Source organism: Mustelus asterias, unplaced genomic scaffold (genome assembly GCF_964213995.1).
Source record: "Mustelus asterias unplaced genomic scaffold, sMusAst1.hap1.1 HAP1_SCAFFOLD_69, whole genome shotgun sequence".
NCBI lineage: Eukaryota > Metazoa > Chordata > Chondrichthyes > Carcharhiniformes > Triakidae > Mustelus > Mustelus asterias.
Genome location: NW_027590131.1, coordinates 970,940 through 994,929, shown reverse-complemented (window position 1 = coordinate 994,929; position 23,990 = coordinate 970,940). Strand labels below are relative to the sequence as shown.

Below are 23,990 nucleotides of genomic sequence, written 5' to 3'. Positions count from 1 at the left end.
GTACGTATTAGTTTCAGCATTCCAATGATTCACAATTAACATTTAACTAATTAACCAAAAGCATTTAATTGTAAATAACTACAGTTATACATATTATAAAATCAGGAATATCCATTACAATTACAGAGCAGCAGCACTAACCCTTTCTCTTCCAAGACTCAATAACATAGATCATGTCACAAACTGAGCAGTATTCAGTTAAAACTAGCCCAGACCAGACAACACAAAGTTAATTTAAATTGAAATAATAGGTGATGCGAGGAGATTGTTCTGAAGAAATGATATTAATTTGAAAGTGATTAATTCATAGTCTTTGAAGAATTTCCCCGATTCAATGTGATGCTTTTAATGGTGTAGAATATCTACCCACTTTTCAGCGCCGGCATCTGCAACTGTAGATGGATGAAAAGCAACAATCCGACAAACACCAGGTAATATCTGTCATGGTAAAATAAACAGTTTGATAAATAATGGGAATATCTGACATCATGCATCTGTCCTGAGATCTTTGGGATAATCCAAAATAAATCATACATTCAGAAATTAAATAAAGCTGAGGTGAGTGTGCAGGAACAGAGTGAAATTGTGAATTCTACCTTTCTATGCTCTCGCTCTGTATCTGCTCAGTGAGATATAAGGAACAAGGAAAGAGGAAACTGCATTTCTGAGGCTCTGATCCTGTGCAATGCTGCGCCAGTGTTCCTGTGTTGCTTTCGTTCGAGGGATGTCGGTTTCAGAGGAAATGTTATCACTTGTTGTCCAACTGAAATGTTATTTGGTTACAGGGCGCTGCGGTTTCATTAACCGCTGCAATGCGTGGGTTTGTTGCTTGATAGTGGTTTGTGATGTGCGTTTCTGTGGGTTTATGGCTGCGTGTTGAGAGTATTTAAGAGAGATTCTGTGTTTCTCTCTGTGTCAGTACGTGGATAAGAGTGTACAATTGTCTGCGTTTGTGAGTGTGTGGGTGTCAGTTTGTGAGTATGTGTGTGTGTGTTTGTGAGTGTGTGGGTGTCAGTTTGGGCCTGTGTGTCTGGAAATAGGTGCAGGTGTGTTATTTTGGAAACAGGAATTACAGAGTGCAGCAGAGTTTACCCACTCCCATTCTGAATGGGATCAGTGTCTGATAACTGCACCAAATGTACACATTACAGTCTGAGATCATCCCCAACTACAATCTCCAGACAATATCTCCCACAGGGAATGAGGGAACAGAGTTCATGGACAGTGTCTGGTGATAAAAGGGTTAATTCACCAGCCGGGGTTCCTGCTGCAAACTCCAATCCCTGTCAATATTGTTCAATATTCACGCTGCAGTAACCGGTTCCCAGATACAGACATGGGACTGACTGAACTTGTCTGAGGCTCACAGAGAGCAGTGCCTGCAGTAGCTGTGAGCCGCCAGCAGATGGTGGCATTGTGTCACTTTAATCACCAGATAGTGAAAGAGGTTTTGAGGAGAGGCTGGTGGAGCCTTTAATTCATTCACAGAGACAGAGAGGAAACTCTGACAAGATTGACCAATCTGCCCCCTGCTGGGTACTGTCAGAATCACACACACACTGTTCTCTCTCCGGAGAATGATCTCTGCTGCTCCATTTTGAAAGGAGGTTGAAGTCTCTGTTGCTGAGAACACTGACAACACATTGCTGCTTAAACAATGGTTTGCAGCAATCTTTCCTTCAATGTGGAGACTAAAACTACAACAGTTTTCCAGCTGGGAAACCAGGTAAGCAGGGAAATCAGTGCCAGGCTGGAGGGGCTGATGGAATAGGGAGGGAGAGGGGCAGGAATGAAGGGTTTGGAAGGAGCTGTCGAAGATCTTCACAATTCAGGATTTCACTGTAACCAGTGGAGCAGCAATGTTTATAGATTGAAATGTTCACACTGTCACTGTCAGTCCCCGTCTGGATCCCTGCAGCGACCGCAGCTGTCTCTTCCCATTTGGACTGAACTGATTCCTCTCCAGCCTGAAACAGATTAAAGATGAAACAGGAAATAAACAGATTGAACAACAGAGTAAATAACAGGAGACTGGAGTTAATGGGACAAATCTTCTGGTCTCTGGATCGCCAGAGGCCAGACACACATCCGAAGATGAGCATCGGGACCCTGTGGATGTCCTGACGCACTGATCTACCTGGGAATTGTCCCAGAGGTATTAACTACTATTGGGGAACTCCCCTGCTGCAGTTAGAGTCAGATACTTGGGACAGATCCACAAAGTTTACCTGGATAGTTACTCAGGTAATGTTAGACAGCTCACCACCTGGGCTAATACCTGAATAGCACACCCGAGTCCCCCAATCACTTCCCACTGATCCCCATACTCCACCTCCCACAATCTGACTAGACCCAGTCCCCGCAACTCATCCCTACCTCCCCTCCAGCCCGACTACCTCCCACTGGCCCTTGAACAAATCTGACTAAACCTCCGAACTTGGCCTCATCCGTCCCACCCTCTCCTGACCTGACACAGAAACATGGAAGATTGGAGCAGGGAGGCCATTTTGCCCTTGGAGCCGACCCCACCATTCATCACAACACTGGCTGATCGTCCAACTCAATGGCCTAATCCTGCTTTCTCCCCATAACCTTTGGTCCCGTTAACCCCAAGTGCTATTTATAGCCGTCTCTCGAATACATTCTTGACGAAGCCTCTGACTGATTACTCCAAAACCAACCCCACCCCACTACCCTCTCTAAAGCTATTAACCATTCCCAACCCCCCACCATACACCCACATCTGCTTAGACCCCCAGCAGCATGACCAACTCCCAGCCACCATCTAAACTCCCGATTAACCCTCCAACCCAACACAATACAACTCGTCCACTCCTCCCACACCCAGAACCTCTCCCCAGCCCCCTGACTAACTATTCATCCAGCGACACACCAACCCATTCACTCCCACAATCAACTAACACTTATGGAGCTCCCCGGGGTCACTGTGCTGTAAATAAGGTGTGTGCTGTCTCTTCCCCGACTCTACTCTGCTGTGATGGAGTTCCCCGGGGTCACTGTGCTGTAAATAAGGTGTGTGCTCTCTCTTCCCCGACTCTACTCTGGTGGAGTTCCCCGGGATCACTGTGCTGTAAATAGGGTGTGTGCTCTCTCTTCCCCGCATCTTGTCTGCTCTGATGGAGCTCCCAGGGTCGCAGTACCGAAGATCCTGGGAGAAATATGCAGCAGTTTCAGGTTGGGAGAATTTTCACACATACCATTGCTGCTACTTGGAAGATTCAGGCCCATTTATATTTTAAATCCATTTATATTTTAATTGTTACACTAAAAATTCACACAAACACTCACTCGATCACCTCCAGACTCCTGCAGGTCAGTATGAGGCGGCGGAGAGCAGGGACAGATTGATCTGTGAAGGAGTTTGATCCCAGGGACAGAATCCTCAGTGTCTGTTTTGTACTGAGAGCGGAGGCGAGATCCTCAGCACAAGAATCTGTGAGAGCGTTCCTATACAGACTGGAGACCAGAGAGAGGAATAACAGGAATCAGGCTCAATCCCCAGTGTTTTAAATAATACTGTTAATAACAATAATAATGTACTGTATCAGACATTCCAAAACACACAACCTGCATTTCTGTAGAATGAGGAAATACTCAATGCTGAAAATGAAATATAAATAAACTGGAAATGCTCAGCAGGTTCGCTAAATACATGTGAAGAGAGAAACAGGGGTAAAGTTTGAGCTTCCATTGGAACTGGGAACGGGCAGTGAATTGACAGGTTTGAAGTGACAGCGGTGGGTGGCTGGGGAAGAAACAAAGAAAGGACAAACTGGAATTACAGGAGTGATTAAATGATAAAAGTGATGATGGGACAGGACCACAATCACAGGATCCCCATGTCCTTACTCGGAGTGGCTCGGGAGGGACATGGGATGGTCAGTGGTTTGGGAATGCAGTTTGTGGTGAGGTTGAAGATAATGGCTGTGATTTTACCAGAAGCTCTGAAGTCCCAGCATGGGGATTGGAAATGGGTGGTGTGTCCGTGTGGGCAGGATAGGCAGAGTTATGACGGTGATATTGTCAGAGGGGGACAATTAACGGCTGGCAGGCAGGGGGAGCTGCCCACTCAGGCAGCCCGGGCACGGGGCAGTCCCGGTTCAGGCAATGCTGGCACCATCTCCAAAGGCAGCAGGACTTTCAAACACAGCAGCTCTGGAGGGAGCAGCGAGGGAGCTCTGCTTATTGAATGAGGGGTTGAAATGTCAGAAAGCAGAGCAAGGGTTTCCCCACAATCACGAATTCATCCCAGGAGGGGCTCCTCCCGGCTGCTCAGGCTCAGAGGGAGGTCCTGTTCCCTCAGGACGGGAGGAGATTATCCCATCGGTACAAGCCAGTCTGGATGGAGATTGCTGGGAGGTGAGCAGGTTTCAGACACGTGGTTAGAGTGGAAAAGGATCAATGTCCTGATGTGTTCTGCCACGGTGAGTGCAGCACAGCCTGATATGTGAATAAGGATGAGGGGGAAATTGTGGAAAGAACATCTCCACCCAGACACTGGCAATGCAAAGGACTTGCAGAATCTCACTGGCTGTCCTGTCTGGAGACAATACACATCTCTGTAACCTGTGCTTAATGCTGCCTTCTCTCACATTATCTGTCTCTTTAAGACCTGGTTGGCTGTAGGGATTCGCATTCTAATCAGTATTCTGGAACTTGATTTTGTGTCTCTGTGTCCTGTTTGAGAGCAGATTTCCACTCCATCTGACGAAGGAGCAGCGCTCCGAAAGCTAATGGTATTTGCTACCAAATAAACCTGTTGGACTTTAACCTGGTGTTGTTAAAACTCTTACAATGCAAAGGCAGCAGCATTGACTGTCAGAGACATGTCCGTTAGGCTGACACCAGCATAGGCTCGAGCAGGGCTGACCAACATATTCACTGGGCAAACACACGTCACTGTTTTTCTCACTCAAGGGGCCGATCAGTAAATTTCAGAATGATAAAGTTTGGCACAGCAGAAATTTCAATTAAAAGCTAAACTGAGATATGAAAAGAAACAACTTGCTGAGCACAATAATGAGTAATAAATAAAGATGATTATTAGAGTTTAATCCTCATCAATCACAAATTGTTTCTCTCCCACATTTGCTGCAGATTGGCTCAAAAACCCATCAGCAGCAAACATGGGAAAGAAACGGGATGTGATTGGAGGAGCAGCTCCATGCAGATTCTTCCATTCAAACTGAACTGTGTGACTGAGATTCTGGAAACTCGCTCCGGGGGCCGCATTGAGGGGCTTCGAGGGTCACATTCCCCCCTTGGTCCACACGTTGGACAACCCTGGGCTACTGCATGTGTTTGATGGGTGAGTAACAGTTTATGTGTTTGGAAAGAGAGCAAACATCATCAGGGAATGAGTGAAGAAGAGTGGAGACATCCAGGTCTTGCCATCCTTACACCAATGGAAGATGAAGTGCTGGATCAGGAAGGCCTGGGGGCAGAGTGGGTAATTACTGCTGGTGAGATGGGTTGAGTGGGTGGCCTAATGAATGGGCACAGGAGAGCGTCTGGTGAGGACAAAACATAGAGCTTGTTTATCCATCACTGGTCACAGAGAGCAGTCTGAAGGACGTATTGGGATAGGAACAAAATACCTCGGAACAGCAGAAGGCCATTCAGCCCCTCGAGCATACTCCATCACGGCTGATCTAATTATAGTCTCAACTCTTTTCCCCGTAACCCTTGATTCGCTTCTCAATCCAAAATCATTCTTAACTCAGCCTGGAATATATTCAATGACTCTGCCGCCACGAGTCTCCAGGGAAGAGAATTCCACTGACCAGCCACCATCTAAAAAATAAATTTCTCCTCATCTCAGTCTTAAGGGACTGACAATTACATTTTAAAATCTGTCCCTTGTTCTGGTCTCTCTTACAAGAAGAAACAGCCTCTCAGCAACCACCCTGTCTCATCCCCTCAATGCGATCACCTTTTAATCTTCTGAACTTTCATAGATATTGCTCCAATCTGCCCAAATTTCCCTTGTGAAATAAACCTCTCCATCCCAGGAATCAGCCGAGTGAACTTTCTCTGAACTGGTTCCAATACAATTCTATCCTTTTTTAATTAAAGAGCTCAACACTGTACACATTACTCCAGTTGTGGAGCCTCCCTGAGCCTCTCCACATCCCCTGGAAACATCTTTGCATCCTCCTCACAATTCAGATTTTCACCTAGTTTTCCATTATTCGCAAATTTGGAAATATTATATTTGATCCCCACATCCATATCATTGATGTAGATTCTGAATAGCTGAGACCCAAACACTGATCCCTGCCGTACTCCACTAGTTAGAGGCTGTCAACCCAAAAATAACACATTTATTCCAACTCCTTGTTTCTGTCCATTGATCAGTTCTCAATCCATGCTGGCATATTCCTCCCAATCCCACGTGCTCCAATTTTATTTAATAACCTCTTGTGAGTGAATCATGCAACTGTAGAATCCCTAGTGTAGGAATCGTCATTCGGCCCATCGAGACACACTGACAGAGTAACTTACCAAGGTCCGCTCCCCATAAACTCACTAATTTACTGGGGCTAATCCACCTAACCTACATATCTTGGGACACGAAGGGCAATTTTACCATGGCCAATCCATCGACCATCCATATCTTTGGAGTGTGGGAGGAAACCGGAGCACCCAGAGGAAACACAGGCAGACACGGGGAGAATGTGGAAACTCCACACAGTCACCCAAGGCTGGAATTGAACCCGGGCCCCTGGCTGTGACGCAACAAGGTTAACCACTGTGTCACCGTGCCAGCCTTTCATAAATCCATGTTGGCCCTGTCTAATACTGCCATTAATTTCAAACTGTTCTGTTATCACTTCCTTTATTATAGATTATTATAGGATTTTCCATACTATCAATGTCAGACTAATAGATCTGCAGTTGCCCGGTTTCCCGTAACCCCACATATTTACGCCGCTAATCCACCGAACCTACACATCTTGGACACCAACGGGCAATTTAGCATGGCCAATCCACCCAACCTACACAGTTTATTTGGACTATGGGAGGAAACAGGAGCAGCCGAAGGAAACCCACACAGACACGGGGAGAACGTGAAAACTCCACAGACAGTCGTCCAAAGTTGGAATGAATCCGGGACCCTGACGCTGTGAGGCAGCAGTGCCAACCCCGGTGCCACATCTTCACTTAATCTAATACACTCCTTGAATTAGCAACGGCTGGAACACTTCTGCTGCTCTTCTCCAAATGAAAGGAATGTATTTTTTTTGGAAACGCCACACATTTGCACATCACCATGTCTAAAACAGCTTGTTGTGTGATTGGCACTGGAACGTGCTTCTCCAAGAAATTGCTTGAATAGATTCTGTGAACGAATCTTCTTTTCAACTTTTGACAATCTGAGTGATTTATACAGTAAATGGAAGAAGGCACAGGAGCACTGACCTACAGAGGGATGTGTGTGTACAAGTCTACAGATCCCTGAAAGTGGCAACACAGGTGGATGAGGTGGTCAAGAAGGCAGACAATATGCTTGTCTTCATCGACCGGGGCATCGAGTGTAAAAGTTGTCAAGTTATGTTACAGCTGTATGAAACTTCAGTTGGCCACATTTGAATATTGCTTGCAGTTCTGTTCGTGACACTCCCAGAATGATGTGGATGCTTTGGAGAGGGTGCAAGGAAGGTTTACCAGAATGTTGCCTGGTCAAGGAGGGTTAGGTTATGAGGAGACGTTGTATAAACACAGATTGTTTCACTACAAAAAGGGAGGCTGAGGGGTGACCTGATGGAGGTATCCACAATTATGAGAGGCATCAATATGGTGGATAGTCAGAGACTTTTCTCCAGGGTGGAATGGTCAACTACAAGAGGGCACAGGATGAAGGTGAGAGGGGCAAAGTTTGGAGGGAGGTGTGTGGGGTAAGTTTTCACCCAGAGGGTGGTGGGTGCCTGGAAGGCACTGCCAATGGAGGTGGCAGAAGCAGGCACGTTTCCAATGTCCAAGGTGCATCTTGGTAGACACATGAACAAGAGACAAACAGAGGAATAGAAACCACAAATTGGCAGTAAGTTCTGGGTCTGAATAAGCGTTAGGAGGCGCCACAGGCTTGGTGGGCTGAAGGGCCTGTTACTGTGCTGTGCGGTTCTTTGTTCTTCTTTGTATATGAAGATTAAAATCACCCGTGGTTATTGCAATATGTTTTTACAAGGCCCCGTTATTTTTCCTGTGTACTGTGTCGGAGATTGTGACTGTTGTTAGGAGCCGATAAATGATTCCCACAAGTGAACTTTTAACTTTGTTAAATCTTATCTCTATCCAAACTGATTCTGCATCTTGAACTAAGTTCAGCTCTCGCGACTGTACTGACATCTGTTACTAACAGAGTGACTCCACCACCATGTCCTGTCCTCCATTTACTGTCATCCACTCACTCTCCCCCTTTTCACAGATCAATGGATGTTGTATCCGGGGAGAGCTGTGCACATCTGAGGAGGAGCAGAGGACTTCAGAGGGTGAACCATAACATTATTCCCCCACTCCCTCAACATAAGGATCTGTGGGACTGACATCCCATTGCTCAGGGATCAGAGAGAGAAGCAACAGGAGTCAGAGGAAAAGCAGTTTTCCTGATTCATAACTGACGCCAATAGTAATGGGCAGTGTTTTTTATACAAATACCAGTGGTGAAATTATATTGTTGAATATTCAGTTATTATAAACACAATCTCACACAGTCTGCTACTTACTGCAGTTTCTGTATTTTACATTCCGGATTCCTCAGAGCCACAGACAGCAGTTTCACTCCTGAATCTCCCAGGTTATTGGAACCCAGATTCAGATCTATCAGTGAGCGGTTTGTACTGAGAGCAGAGGCCAGGTCCTCGGCACAAGAATCTGTGAGATCGTTACCACGGAGACTGGAGATCAGAGAGAGAAAAATAACAGGAATCAGAGTAAATCCACAGTGTTTTTAAGAATAAGATCATTAACAATAATAATGTACAGCGCGGGACATTCAAGAAACACAACTTCAGTTGATACAGAAGGCAAAATTCTATTGATGCTGTAAATCTGAAATATGAATAAAATATGTGGAAAATCTCAGCAGGACAGGCAGCATCTGTGAAGAAACAGATTTAGTTTCAGTTCAATTAGCTAAAATTAAAACTTGGGAGTAGCAGTGAATTAAATTGTTTTAAGTGACAGGGAGCTGGGGATGGGCGGGTGACAAGGAAAGAACAAAATGGAAGTGCCGGAGTGATTAAACGACAAAAAGGATGATGGTGAAAGGGAAGAGCACAGGATTCCCATGTCCTTACCCTGAGTCACAGGGAGGGACATGGGATGGTCAGTGGCTCAGGAATGGAGTGTGTGGTGGGGTTGATGATGATGAGAGAGAAACCTTTCTCACGATGCCAGTGGTTCGGGTCTGGAATGTACAGTCTGGAAGTGTGGTGGGGGCAGGCTGATTCGAGGCATCACAGAGGGCAGTCGATGAACAATCGAATGAAACAATGTGCAAAGATACGAGGAGAAGGCAGTAGAATGAGACAAATTCCTAATCCTAGTTTGGTGAGCCGGTGCAGACACATTTCGCCTCGTGATGCTCCACAATAATTCTGTGAAGATAATGGTTGGAAATGTATCGAGATTTTAACTGGAAGCTGGTGATGTTGCAGTGTCGACAGGGTGAGGTAATTTAGCCAGTGTCCACAAAGGGCCATTGGTATCTCTCTCAGGTAGAATCACAGAATTGTTACAGAGCAGAAGGAGACCATTCGGCCCATGCTCTCTGCACTGACTCTCTGAATGAGCAATTTACGAAGTGTCATTCCCACAAGTTCTCCCCGTAACCCTGCACAATCTTCCTATTCACATCATAATCCAATTCCCTTCGGAAATTTTCAACTGAACGTGTCTCCACCACACTCCCAGACAGTGAACTCCAGCCCTTAACCACTCGCTGCAGGGGAAGTCCCGGTTCAGGCAATGCTGGCACGGGCAGCACTTTGATAGGCGGCAGCCCTGGAGAGACCAGTGAGGAAGATCTGGTTACTGAACACAGGGCTGGAATGGGAGGAGAAAGGTTAAACTCAATTCAATGATGCACTTGGCAACACTTGGTACTCTTCCCCAAGGCTACGTGAGTTTGGAGCAAATTTCTGTTCTCTCAGGACTGGACAGTATCTGCCACATCAATCCAAGTATATCGCGATGGAGATTACTGGAGACCTGAGTAGGCGTGGGTTATATGGTTGCATGAAGCAAAAGGATGAATAACTTGCCAAGTTCTGACAAGGTGGTGAAGCATTTTATAGCATATAATCTGAGGCATATGGGGTCGAATGAGAATGAAAGTGAAATGGTAGAAAGGCCATCCCCACACAGACACAGGCAATGCCCAGACAGCAGCATCGACTGTCAGAGACATGTCAGCCTCTCTCTGCAGGGTTCTAGTTAGTCAGATAACTCTAGCACTGTGAGAATGGGATGGTCACAGGCAAGAGGCTTTCCCTGTGTAGACATGATGGTCAGTCAGGTTCTCACCAGCATAGGCTTGTGTCTTTGATGGGAGAGTAACAATGGAACTTTATGTGCCTGTAGAAGAGAGCACGAAACGTCAGGGAATGAAGTAAAAATGCTGACAGCGTCCAGATCTTGTAATCCTTGCATGTAGAATTAGCAGCGCTGGAGCTGGGAGAACAGCAGATAGTGTGGGAAATCGCTGATTGTGATACTGGTTGTGGAACTGAGAGTGTGCGGTCGAATGGATGGACACAGGAGACTCTCTGGTGCCTGCAACACATAGAGCTTGTGTGCCCATCACTGGTCACATGGAACCGGCTGAAGGACGTGTTGGAATGTACATTTTGTTACAAACTATGTCTTGAAGAAATATACTGAATATTGAAGGATATTGAATTTGATGATCAGCCATGAACAAAATGAATGGTGTAGCAGGCTCGAAGGGCCGAATGGCCGACTCCTGCTTCTAGTTTCTATTTTAATCATGTTTCTCTGCAGGTTATGTTGTCGGCACCGTGCTGTCTGTCGCCGGTTTCCTTTATTGTTACTGAAGCAGTATAATTGACATCATGTTGATTTTAATCTGAACTAATGCAGTGTTCTGTTGTTTCAGTGTTTCTCCTGGGATGGCAGAGTAGAGCTTGATTGCGGGTGATTGACAGGTTATGTCATGTGACTGAGGGACAGCTATTTTTCACAGAACATTCTAGTTTCAATTCTGCTTTCAGAAGCTGCTTGAAGTGAAGACAAACAGCAGTGCTGTTTCCCTCTCTGAAGTTGGAGTTTTTGCTGTTTAAGTGTTGCTGTGTTGGAAGCTGTCAGAGACTGGGGTGACCTCTCTGCGGTTGGGCTGTTCGGAGGCGACATCCTTCTCTGAAAACAATTGTCTGTTGGCTCTCCGGAAGTGGTAAAAAGCTGGAAATCGGCAACATGTGAGCTTACTTGTTTTTGTGCTAACTAATGTTGGAGAAGGGTGTATGTCTGTGGGTATTGCTTTATATTGGAACAACAGAGATAGCTAGCTGTTAAGAGTTATACTGTGTCATGTCTAAGTCTTGCAATTGGTGAAGGTTATGCTAATTCTTGTTGTTATATTCCAACTGCATTCTTAAATAAACTGTGTTTGATAAAGCATCCTAGTGGGTCACTCGATTCATACCTGGAGTGAAACACCTCATGCTCATCAATGCCAAAATCAAATGTAAAACCAAGGGTCCAGGCTAACCTCACAAAACACCTTGGAGTTTCTGGTCTGCATCTTAACAATTGCCTCCATTCACTCTTTACTCTTCCTCACAAATCAAGGGCTGTGTGACTGGGTGACGTGTGTCCCCCTGTAAGCATGTGAACGGGTCCTCAGAGTCACCGTCACATTGTTCCCCTACACCCAGGGCACAAAAATCAATATGATTGACATTCCACTGCATTGGGATCAGAGAGAGAGAAATCACAGGAATCGGTGAAAATTCAGGTTCTGGTTCATAACTTCCAACCCCTGGGACTTTATAGAATTTTTCAGCACAGAAAGAGGCCCTTCGGCCCATCGTGTCTGTGTCAGCCATCAAGCAGCAATCTATTCTAATCCACTACCAGCACTTGCTCCATAGCCTTGTCTGCTGCGGCATTTCAAGTGCTTGTCTGAATGCTTCTTAAATGTTGCGAGTGTTCCCGACTCCACCACCCTTTCAGACAGTGAGATCCAGATTCCCACCACCCTCTGGGTGAAAATACTTTTCCACAGAACCATAGAATCCCCACTGTGCAGAAGGTGCCCAATCGCCTCATCGACTCTGCACTGACTGTCCGAAAAAGCCAGGCCCACACAACTGCTTATCACTGGACATTTATCATGGCAAATCCACTGAAACTACATATCTTTGGACACAAAGGGATAATTTAGCATGGTCGATCCACCTAACCTACACATCTTTGGACTGTGGTAGGAAACCAGAGTACCTGACGGAAACACGGACACATGGGGGGAACATGCAAGCTCCACACAGGCAGTCACCCGAGGCCAGAATTAAACAAAGGTCCCTGACGTTGTGAGGCAGCAATGCTAACCACTGTGCCATCTTCAATTCTCCTCTGAAACTCCTCCCCAATGCCTTAAATCTATGCCCCTGGTTATTGTCTCCTAAAACAAAGGGGAAAGGTTTATTTCTATAATTTGATTCAACTCCACATGGTGGTCCCCCAGCCTTCCCTGTCTGAAAAAAATAACAGGAGCATTGACATACAGATGGATCTGTGCGTACTTGTCCACTGATCCCTGAAAGTGGTAACACAGGTGGATAACTTGGTCAACAAGGCATGCAGCATGCTTGCTTCATTGGCCAGGGCATCAAGTATCAAAGTTGGCAAGTTATGTTACAGCTGTGTTAAACTTTAGTTAGGCCCAACATGGAATATTGCGTGCAGTTCTGATCGCCAGAAAACCAGAAGGATGTGGCTGCTTTGGAGAAGGTGTAAAGAAGGTTCACAAGGATGTTGCCTGGTCTGGTTAAGGTATGAAGAGAAGTTGAATAAACTCGGATTGTTTTCCCTGGAAAGACGGAGGCTGAGGGGCGACCTGATAGAGGCAGGTATATGGTTGATAGTTGGAGTCTTTTCCCCAGGGTGGAAAGATCAACTACAAGACGGGACAGTTTGAAGGCAAGAGGGGGAAAGTTTAGAGGAGACGTGCGGGGAAAGTTTTCACAGAGAGAGTGGTGGGTGCCTCGAATGCACAGCCAGTGAAGCTGACGGAAGCAGGCACGTTCCCAATGTTCAAGGTTTATCTTGATAGAAACATGAACGGGAGATGAACAGAGGAATAGAAACTGCGTATGAGCAATAAGTACTGGGTCTGAATAAGAATGAGGAGTCGCTGCAGGCTTGGTGGGTCGAAGGGCCTGTTACTGTGCTGCATGGCTCTTTGTTCTTCTTTGTACATGAATGTTAAAATCACCCGTGATTATTGCAGAATGTTTTTACAAGACCCCATTAATATTCCTGTGTCGGAGATTCTGAATATTGTTCGGGGCCTATAAAAGATTTCTACAAGTCATCTTTTAACTTTGTTAATTCTTATCTCTACCCAAACTGATTCTGCATCTTGATAATTGGAACTAAGTTCAGCTCTCGCTGCTGTACTGACATCTGTTACTAACAGTGAGACTCCACCACCATGTCCTGTCCTCCATTTACTGTCATCCACTCACTCTCCCCCCTTTCACTAATCAATGGATGCTGTGTCCGGGGAGAGCTGTGCACATCTGAGGAGGAGGAGAGGACCTCAGAGGGTGAACCATAACATTATTCCCCCAGTCCCTCAACATAAGGATCTGTGGGACTGACATCCCATTGCTCAGGGATCAGAGAGAGAAGCAACAGGAGTCAGAGGAAAAGCAGTTTTCCTTATTCATAACTGACGCCAATAGTAATGGGCAGTGTTTTTTATACAAATACCAGTGGTGAAATTATATTGTTGAATATTCAGTTATTATAAACACAATCTCACACAGTCTGCTACTTACTTCAGTTTCTGTATTTTACAGTCCGGATTCCTCAGAGCCACAGACAGCAGTTTCACTCTGGAATCTCCCAGGTTATTGCCACCCAGATTCAGATCTATCAGTGAGCGGTTTGTACTGAGAGCAGAGGCCAGGTCCTTGGCACAAGAATCTATGAGATCATTACCACGGAGACTGGAGATCAGAGAGAGAAAAATAACAGGAATCAGGGTAAATCCACAGTGTTTTTAAGAATAAGATCATTAACAATAATAATGTACAGCGCGGAACATTCAAGAAACACAACTTCAGTTCATACAGAAGGCAAAATTCTATTGATGCTGTAAATCTGAAATATGAATAAAATATGTTGGGAGACTCTCATCAGGTCAGGCAATATCTGTGAAGATAGAAACAGATTTAGTTTCAGTTCAATTGGCAAAACATAGAAATTGGAAATAGCGGTGAATTAAATTGTTTTAAGTGACAGGGAGCTGGGGATGGGCGGGTGACAAGGAAAGAACAAAATGGAAGTGCCAGACTGATTAAACGACAAAAAGGATGATGGTGAAAGGGAAGAGCACAGGATTCCCATGTCCTTACCCTGAGTCACAGGGAGGGACATGGGATGGTCAGTGGCTCAGGAATGGAGTGTGTGGTGGGGTTGAAGATGATGCGACAGAAACCTTTCTCACACTGCCAGTGGTTCGGGTCTGGAATTACAGCCGGGAAGTGTGGTGGAGGTCGGCTGCATCGAAGCAGTCAAAAAGGAATTAGATGATTATTTGAATATAAAGAATGAGCGAGGATACGAGAAAAACGCTGGAGAATGACTCAAATTCCTAATGCTAATTTGGTGAGCTGGTACAGACACGATGGGCCAAATGGCCTCATTGGGCACCGTAAGAATTCTGCAAAAATAATGGTTGGAAATGTATCGATATTTCAACTGGAAGTTGGTGATGTTGCCGTGTGGACAGTGTTAGTCGCCATAGTCCTCAATAAAATGTTAATACTGATAGGCAGAGGGATCTGGGTGTACAGGTCCACAGATCACTGAAAGTGGCAATGCAGGTGGAGAAGGTAGTCAAGAAGGCATACGGCATGCTTGCCTTCATCGGCCGGGGCATTGAGTTTAAAAATTGGCAAGTCATGTTGCAGCTTTATAGAACCTTCGTTCGGCCGCACTTCGAATATAGTGTTCAATTCTGGTCGCCACTCTACCAGAAGGATGCGGAGGCTTTGGAGAGGGTACAGAAAAGATTGACCAGGATGTTGCCTGGTATGGAGGGCATTAGCTTTGAGGAGAGGTTGGAGAAACTTGGTTTGTTCTCACCGGAGCGACGGAGGTTGAGGGGAGACCTGATATAGGTCGACAAGATTATGAGAGGCATGGACAGAGTGGACAGTCGGAAGCTTTTTCACAGGGTAGAAGAGTCAATTGCTAGGGGGGCACAGGTTTAAGGTGCGAGGGGCAAGGTTTAAAGGAGATGTACAAGGCACATTTTTTACACAGAGTAGTGGGTGCCTGGAACTCGTTGCTGGGGGAGGTAGTAGAAGCAGATATGGTGGTGACGTTTAAGGGGCGTCTTGACAAGTACATGAATAGGATGGGAATAGAGGGATATGGTCCCCGGAAGGGTAGGGGGTATTAGTTAAGTCAGGCAGCATGGTGGGTGCAGTCTTGGAGGGCCGAAGGGCCTGTTCCTGTGCTGTAATTTTCTTTGTTCTTTGTGTTTCTCTCCAATAGAGAGAGACAATTTGTTACATGTAGCTTCAGGGATACAATTTAATAAACGTGCGGCAATGGGAGGAGATGGGATTCCATGAACCCACAGCCGGTAAGAGGACCAAACCCTCAGATTTAGCATCATTCTACATCACACTCTAAACACCAAACCAAATGAACTAACCAAATTCACATATAACCAAACAGGCACATTAATATCTGACAGGTTCGGGAAATCCGTGCACTCAGGCAGCACAGGCAGAATCACAGAATTGTTACAGAGCAGGAGGAGGCCATTCGGCCCATTGTGTCTGCACTGACTCTCCGAATGAGCAACTCACCAAGTGTCATCCCCCCACCTTCCCCCCAAAACCCTGTGCATTCCAGAGCTTAACCACTGGCTGCAGGGGAAGACCCCATTCAGGCAGAGCTGGCACCAGATTTAAAGGCAGCCAGCGGCACTTTTAAAGGCTCTGAAGGGAGCAGTGAGGGAGCCCTGGTTAATGGACAAAGAGCTGAAATGGCAGAAGGCTGATTAAACCCAATTCGCTGACACTTCCCTGGAAATTCTCAAGGCTATATCGGTTTGGAGGGAGGTTCTGTTCCCTCAGGAGTGGAGGAGGAGACCTGTCACATCAACCCAAGCAAGTCTGGATAGAAACTGCCGAGGGCCAGAGCAGGCAGCACGTGGCTGCAGTGAGGCAAAAGGATCAATAACCTGATATGTTCTGACAAGGTGAGTGTTAAACTTACAGGCTGATATGTGAATAAGGATGAAAGAGGAATGGTGGAAAGAACATCTCCATCCAGACACTGGCAATGTCCAGACAGCAGCATCAATGTTCAGGAACATGTCAGCCTCTCTGTGAAGGGTTCCGGTCAGTCAGAGATGACTGCTGCACTGCCGACACTGAGTGACCATCCTGGTGGTCCCATGATGGGCAGTCTGGCAGCACCATAGGCTTGTGTGTGTCTTTGATGGGTGAGTATCAATGGAAATTTATGTGCTTGTAGAAGAGGGCACTCAGCGTCAGAGAAGGAGCCAAGAGTGACAGTGTCTGGATTGTGTCATCCTTATGCCAATGGAAGATGCAGTGCTGGAGCTGGGAGACCTGGAGGCTGGGTGGGCAATCGCTGATGGTGAGATGCGTTGTGGATCCAGAGAGAGTGAGTGAGTGAGTGGATGGGCACAGGAGAGATTCTGCTGCTGAGTCCATAACTTGGAGCTTGTGTTCATCATTGGTCACATGGAGCTCTGGGTTAGGAACAGTCAGAGGTTTAACAGCACCAGGTTAAAGTCCAACAGGTTTATTTGGCAGCAAATGCCACTAGCTTTCGGAGCGCTGGCCCTTCGTCAGGTGGAGTGTAGAAATGCTCACAAACAGGGCATACAGAGACACAAACTCAATTTACAGAATAATGACTGGAATGTAGTCTTTACAGATAATCAAGTCTTAAAGGTACAAACAGTGTGAGTGGAGGGAGCATTAAGCACAGGTTAAAGAGATGTGTATTGTCTCCAGACAGGACAGCCAGTGAGATTCTGCAAGTCCAGACAAGCTGTGGGCCATTCGGCCCATCAATCTTTCACTAACAACAATCCCGCCCAGGCCCTATAACAGTAACCCTACATATTAACTCTGCAAATCCCCCTGACATTAAGTGTCAATTTACCATCGCCGCTCAAACTAGCGTGCACATCTTTGGCATGTGGGAGGAAACTGGAGTAACTGAAGGAAACCTGCGCAGACACGGAGAGTACATGCAAACTCCACACAATCTGTCACCCAAGGCCGGAATTGACACGGGTCTCTGGCGCTCTGAGTCAGCAGTGCTAACAGCTCTACCACCCTGCCGACCATGATCAGCCGTGGTTCGTCCCAATTGCAGTGAGTATAGGATGAATAATTTCTATATTTTTTCATAAGATAAGCCTGGCATGCCATGAAAGACTCAAGCCAACATTTTCTCAAATGTTTATAAAATACGTTCATAAGGTGACCAAAACTATATACGTTACTTCAGCTGTGCTGTGACCACAAACCTATCAGATTTGTGACTGGCGACCTTTGCTCCCAGGCGAATTGTCCCTCATTGCCTTTTCTGTTGATTTGTCAAAGCTGTCGGCTCTTATAATATGAAGTCATGTGACTGGATCAGGTTGGGGATTCTGAGAGTCAGCACACCCGAAGGTAGAAATTCAATACAGTTTGCAGTTGCCAATGACTGGACCTCAGAGGGTGAACCATAACATTATTCCCCCACTCCCTCAACATAAGGATCTGTGGGACTGACATCCCATTGCTCAGAGATCAGAGAGAGAAGCAACAGGAATCAGAGGAAAAGCAGTTTTCCTTATTCATAACTGACGCCAATAGTAATGGGCAGTGTTTTTTATACAAATACCAGTGGTGAAATTATATTGTTGAATATTCAGTTATTATAGACACAATCTCACACAGTCTGCTACTTACTCCAGTTTCAGTATTTTACAGTCCGGATTCCTCAGAGCCACAGACAGCAGTTTCACTCCGGAATCTCCCAGTTTATTGTAACTCAGATCCAGATCTATCAGTGAGCGGTTTGTACTGAGAGCAGAGGCCAGGTCCTTGGCACAAGAATCGGTGAGATTGTTACCACGGAGACTGGAGATCAGAGAGAGAAAAATAACAGGAATCAGGGTAAATCCACAGTGTTTTTAAGAATAAGATCATTAACAATAATAATGTACAGCGCGGGACATTCAATGAGTATTCTAACTGAGTGCAGTTAGACAGAGACACCAGGAGATGGAGACAGTGAGGGGGGTAACTGAGTGCAGTTAGACAGAGACACCAGGAGATGGAGACAGTGAGGGGGATAACTGAGTGCAGTTAGACAGAGACACCAGGAGATGGAGACAGTGAGTATTCTAACTGGGTGCAGTTAGACAGGGACACCAGGAGATGGAGACAGTGAGTATTCGAACTGTGTCTCAGGAATGGAGTGTGTGGTGGGGTTGAAGATGATGCGACAGAAACCTTTCTCACACTGCCAGTGGTTCGGGTCTGGAATTCACAGCCAGGAAGTGTGGTGGAGGTCGGCTGCATCGAAGCAGTCAAAAAGGAATTAGATGATTATTTGAATATAAAGAATGAGCGGGGATACGAGAAAAACGCTGGAGAATGACTCAAATTCCTAATGCTAATTTGGTGAGCTGGTACAGACACGATGGGCCAAATGGCCTCATTGGGCACCGTAAGAATTCTGTGAAGATAATGGTTGGAAATGTATCGATATTTCAACTGGAAGTTGGTGATGTTGCCGTGTGGACAGTGTTAGTCGCCATAGTCCTCAATAAAATGTTAATACTGATAGGCAGAGGGATCTGGGTGTACAGGTCCACAGATCACTGAAAGTGGCAATGCAGGTGGAGAAGGTAGTCAAGAAGGCATACGGCATGCTTGCCTTCATCGGCCGGGGCATTGAGTTTAAAAATTGGCAAGTCATGTTGCAGCTTTATAGAACCTTCGTTCGGCCGCACTTGGAATATAGTGTTCAATTCTGGTCGCCACTCTACCAGAAGGATGTGGAGGCTTTGGAGAGGGTACAGAAAAGATTGACCAGGATGTTGCCTGGTATGGAGGGCATTAGCTATGAGGAGAGGTTGGAGAAACTTGGTTTGTTCTCACTGGAGCGACGGAGGTTGAGGGGAGACCTGATATAGGTCGACAAGATTATGAGAGGCATGGACAGAGTGGATCGTCGGAAGCTTTTTCACAGGGTAGAAGAGTCAATTGCTAGGGGGGGTACAGGTTTAAGGTGCGAGGGGCAAGGTTTAAAGGAGATGTACGAGGCAGATTTTTTACACAGAATAGTGGGCGCCTGGAACTCGTTGCTGGGGGAGGTAGTAGAAGCAGATATGGTGGTGACGTTTAAGGGGCGTCTTGACAAGTACATGAATAGGATGGGAATAGAGGGATATGGTCCCCGGAAGGGGAGGGGGTATTAGTTAAGTCAGGCAGCATGGTGGGTGCAGTCTTGGAGGGCCGAAGGGCCTGTTCCTGTGCTGTAATTTTCTTTGTTCTTTGTGTTTCTCTCCAATAGAGAGAGAGACAATTTGTTACATGTAGCTTCAGGGATACAATTTAATAAACGTGCGGCAATGGGAGGAGATGGGATTCCATGAACCCCACAGCCGGTAAGAGGACCAAACCCTCAGATTTAGCATCATTCTACATCACACTCTAAACACCAAACCAAATGAACTAACCAACTCCACATATAACCAAACAGGCACATTAATATCTGACAGGTTCGGGAAATCCGTGCACTCAGGCAGCACAGGCAGAATCACAGAATTGTTACAGAGCAGGCGGAGGCCATTCGGCCCATCGTGTCTGCACTGACTCTCCGAATGAGCAACTCACCAAGTGTCATCCCCCCACCTTCCCCCAAAACCCTGTGCATTCCAGAGCTTAACCACTGGCTGCAGGGGAAGACCCCATTCTGGCAATGCTGGCACCAGATTAAAAGGCAGCCAGCAGCACTTTTAAAGGCTCTGAAGGGAGCAGTGAGGGAGCCCTGGTTAATGAACAAAGAGCTGAAATGGCAGAAGGCAGATTCAACCCAATTCGCTGACACTTCCCTGGAAATTCTCAAGGATATATCGGTTTGGAGGGAGGTTCTGTTCCCTCAGGAGTGGAGGAGGAGACCTGTCACATCAACCCAAGCAAGTCTGGATAGAAACTGCCGAGGGCCAGAGCAGGCAGCACGTGGCTGCAGTGAGGCAAAAGGATCAATAACCTGATATGTTCTGACAAGGTGAGCGTTAAACTTACAGGCTGATGTGTGAATAAGGATGAAAGAGAAATGGTGGAAAGAACATCTCCACCCAGATACTGGCAATGTCCAGACAGCAGCATCAATCTTCAGGAACATCTCAGCCTCTCTCTGAAGGGTTCCGGTCAGTCAGAGATGACTGCTGCACTGCCGACACTGACTGACCATCCTGGTGGTCCCATGATGGGCAGTCTGGCAGCACCATAGGCTTGTGTGTGTCTTTGATGGGTGAGTAACAATGGAAATTTATGTGCTTGTAGAAGAGGGCACAGAGCGTCAGAGAAGGAGCCAAGAGTGACAGTGTCTGGATTGTGTCATCCTTATGCCAATGGAAGATGCAGTGCTGGAGCTGGGAGACCTGGAGGCTGGGTGGGCAATCGCTGATGGTGAGATGGGTTGTGGATCCAGAGAGAGTGAGTGAGTGAATGGATGGGCACAGGAGAGGCTCTGCTGCTGAGTCCATAACTTGGAGCTTGTGTGTTCATCATTGGTCACATGGAGCTCTGGGTTAGGAACAGTCAGAGGTTTAACAACACCAGGTTCAAGTCCAACAGGTTTATTTGGTAGCAAATGCCACTAGCTTTCGGAGCGCTGCCCCTTCGTCAGGTGGAATGTAGAAATGCTCACAAACAGGGCATACAGAGACACAAACTCAATTTACAGAATAATGACTGGAATGCAGTCTTTACAGATAATCAAGTCTTAAAGGTACAAACAGTGTGAGTGGAGGGAGCATTAAGCACAGGTTAAAGAGATGTGTATTGTCTCCAGACAGGACAGCCAGTGAGATTCTGCAAGTCCAGACAAGCTGTGGGCCATTCGGCCCATCAATCCTTCACTAACAACAATCCCGCCCAGGCCCTATAACAGTAACCCTACATATTAACTCTGCAAATCCCCCTGACATGAAGTGTCAATTTACCATCGCCGCTCAAACTAGCGTGCACATCTTTGGCATGTGGGAGGAAACTGGAGTAACTGAAGGAAACCTGCGCAGACACGGAGATTACATGCAAACTCCACACAATCTGTCACCCAAGGCCGGAATTGACACGGGTCTCTGGCGCTCTGAGTCAGCAGTGCTAACAGCTCTACCACCCTGCCGACCATGATCAGCCGTGGTTCGTCCCAATTGCAGTGAGTATCGGACGAATAATTTCTATATTTTTTCATAAGATAAGCCTGGCATGCCATGAAAGACTCAAGCCAACATTTTCTCAAATGTTTATAAAATACGTTCATAAGGTGACCAAAACTATATACGTTACTTCAGCTGTGCTGTGACCACAAACCTATCAGATTTGTGACTGGCGACCTTTGCTCCCAGGCGAATTGTCCCTCATTGCCTTTTCTGTTGATTTGTCAAAGCTGTCGGATCTTATAATATGAAGTCATGTGACTGGATCAGGTTGGGGATTCTGAGAGTCAGCACACCCGAAGGTAGAAATTCAATACAGTTTGCAGTTGCCAATGACTGGACCTCAGAGGGTGAACCATAACATTATTCCCCCACTCCCTCAACATAAGGATCTGTGGGACTGACATCCCATTGCTCAGAGATCAGAGAGAGAAGCAACAGGAATCAGAGGAAAAGCAGTTTTCCTTATTCATAACTGACGCCAATAGTAATGGGCAGTGTTTTTTATACAAATACCAGTGGTGAAATTATATTGTTGAATATTCAGTTATTATAAACACAATCTCACACAGTCTGCTACTTACTGCAGTTTCTGTATTTTACAGTCCGGATTCCTCAGAGCCACAGACAGCAGTTTCACTCCGGAATCTCCCAGTTTATTGTAACTCAGATCCAGATCTATCAGTGAGCGGTTTGTACTGAGAGCAGAGGCCAGGTCCTTGGCACAAGAATCGGTGAGATTGTTACCACGGAGACTGGAGATCAGAGAGAGAAAAATAACAGGAATCAGGGTAAATCCACAGTGTTTTTAAGAATAAGATCATTAACAATAATAATGTACAGCGCGGGACATTCAATGAGTATTCTAACTGAGTGCAGTTAGACAGAGACACCAGGAGATGGAGACAGTGAGTATTCTAACTGAGTGCAGTTAGACAGAGACACCAGGAGATGGAGACAGTGAGTATTCTAACTGAGTGCAGTTAGACAGAGACACCAGGAGATGGAGACAGTGAGTATTCTAACTGAGTGCAGTTAGACAGAGACACCAGGAGATGGAGACAGTGAGGGGGGTAACTGAGTGCAGTTAGACAGGGACACCAGGAGATGGAGACAGTGAGGGGGGTAACTGGTTGCAGTTAGACAGAGACACCAGAGATGGAGACAGTGAGGGGGGTAACTGAGTGCAGTTAGACAGAGACACCAGGAGATGGAGACAGTGAGTATTCTAACTGAGTGCAGTTAGACAGAGACACCAGGAGATGGAGACAGTGAGTATTCTAACTGAGTGCAGTTAGACAGGGACACCAGGAGATGGAGACAGTGAGTATTCTAACTGAGTGCAGTTAGACAGAGACACCAGGAGATGGAGACAGTGAGTATTCTAACTGAGTGCAGTTAGACAGAGACACCAGGAGATGGAGACAGTGAGTATTCTAACTGAGTGCAGTTAGACAGGGACACCAGGAGATGGAGACAGTGAGTATTCTAACTGGGGCTCAGGAATGGAGTGTGTGGTGGGGTTGAAGATGATGCGACAGAAACCTTTCTCACACTGCCAGTGGTTCGGGTCTGGAATTCACAGCCGGGAAGTGTGGTGGAGGTCGGCTGCATCGAAGCAGTCAAAAAGGAATTAGATGATTTTTTGAAGATCGGCAATGAGCTACGAAAATGGATACGACAAAAAGGCTGGAGAATGACACGAATTTCGAATGTCAATTTGGTGAGCTGGTGCAGACACGATGGGCCAAATGGCCTCATTGTGCTCCGTAAGAATTCTGTGGAGACAGTGGTTGGAAATGTTATCGATATTTCAACTGGAAGTTGGTGATGTTGCCGTGTGGACAGTGTTAGTAGCCACAGTCCCCAATGAAATCTCTCCAATAGAAAGAGACACAATTTGGTACATGTCACTTCAGGGATACAACTTAGTAAACGTGGGGATATGGGAAGAGTTGGGACTCCATTAACCCCACAGCCAGTACGAGAACCAAACCCTCAACAACAGCGTCATTCTACATCACGCTGGAGACACCGAACCAACTGAACTAACCAACTCCACACAGAGCCAGAACGGGCACAGTAAATGTCTGACAGGTTCGGGAAATCCGTCCACTCAGGCAGCACAGGCAGAATCACAGTATTGTTAGGGAGCAGAAGGAGGCCACTCGGCCCATCGTGTCTGCACTGACTCTCCGAATGAGCAATTCACTAAGTGGCATTCCCCCACCTTCCCCCAAATCCCTGTGCATTCCAGAGCTCAACCACTGGCTGCAGGGGA

At 46.3% G+C, this 23,990-nt stretch overlaps 1 protein-coding gene across 6 annotated transcripts in view; it reads right to left on the bottom strand.

Moving 5' to 3' along the window:
* Positions 1–48: 48 nt before the first annotated feature.
* The window catches only part of LOC144483448 (NACHT, LRR and PYD domains-containing protein 3-like), a 396,724-nt gene continuing 372,782 nt past the window's right edge, over positions 49–23,990 (bottom strand). For all 6 annotated transcript variants that reach the window (XM_078202133.1, XM_078202134.1, XM_078202136.1 and 3 more), the window contains 6 exons: positions 22,294–22,464; positions 18,225–18,395; positions 14,046–14,216; positions 8,748–8,918; positions 3,310–3,477; positions 49–1,967 (listed from right to left, as the gene is read on the bottom strand). In XM_078202133.1, coding sequence (XP_078058259.1) covers positions 1,880–1,967; positions 3,310–3,477; positions 8,748–8,918; positions 14,046–14,216; positions 18,225–18,395; positions 22,294–22,464 — 940 coding nt within the window. In that variant the 3' untranslated portion in view covers positions 49–1,879. The remainder of the gene's footprint in view (positions 1,968–3,309; positions 3,478–8,747; positions 8,919–14,045; positions 14,217–18,224; positions 18,396–22,293; positions 22,465–23,990) is intronic.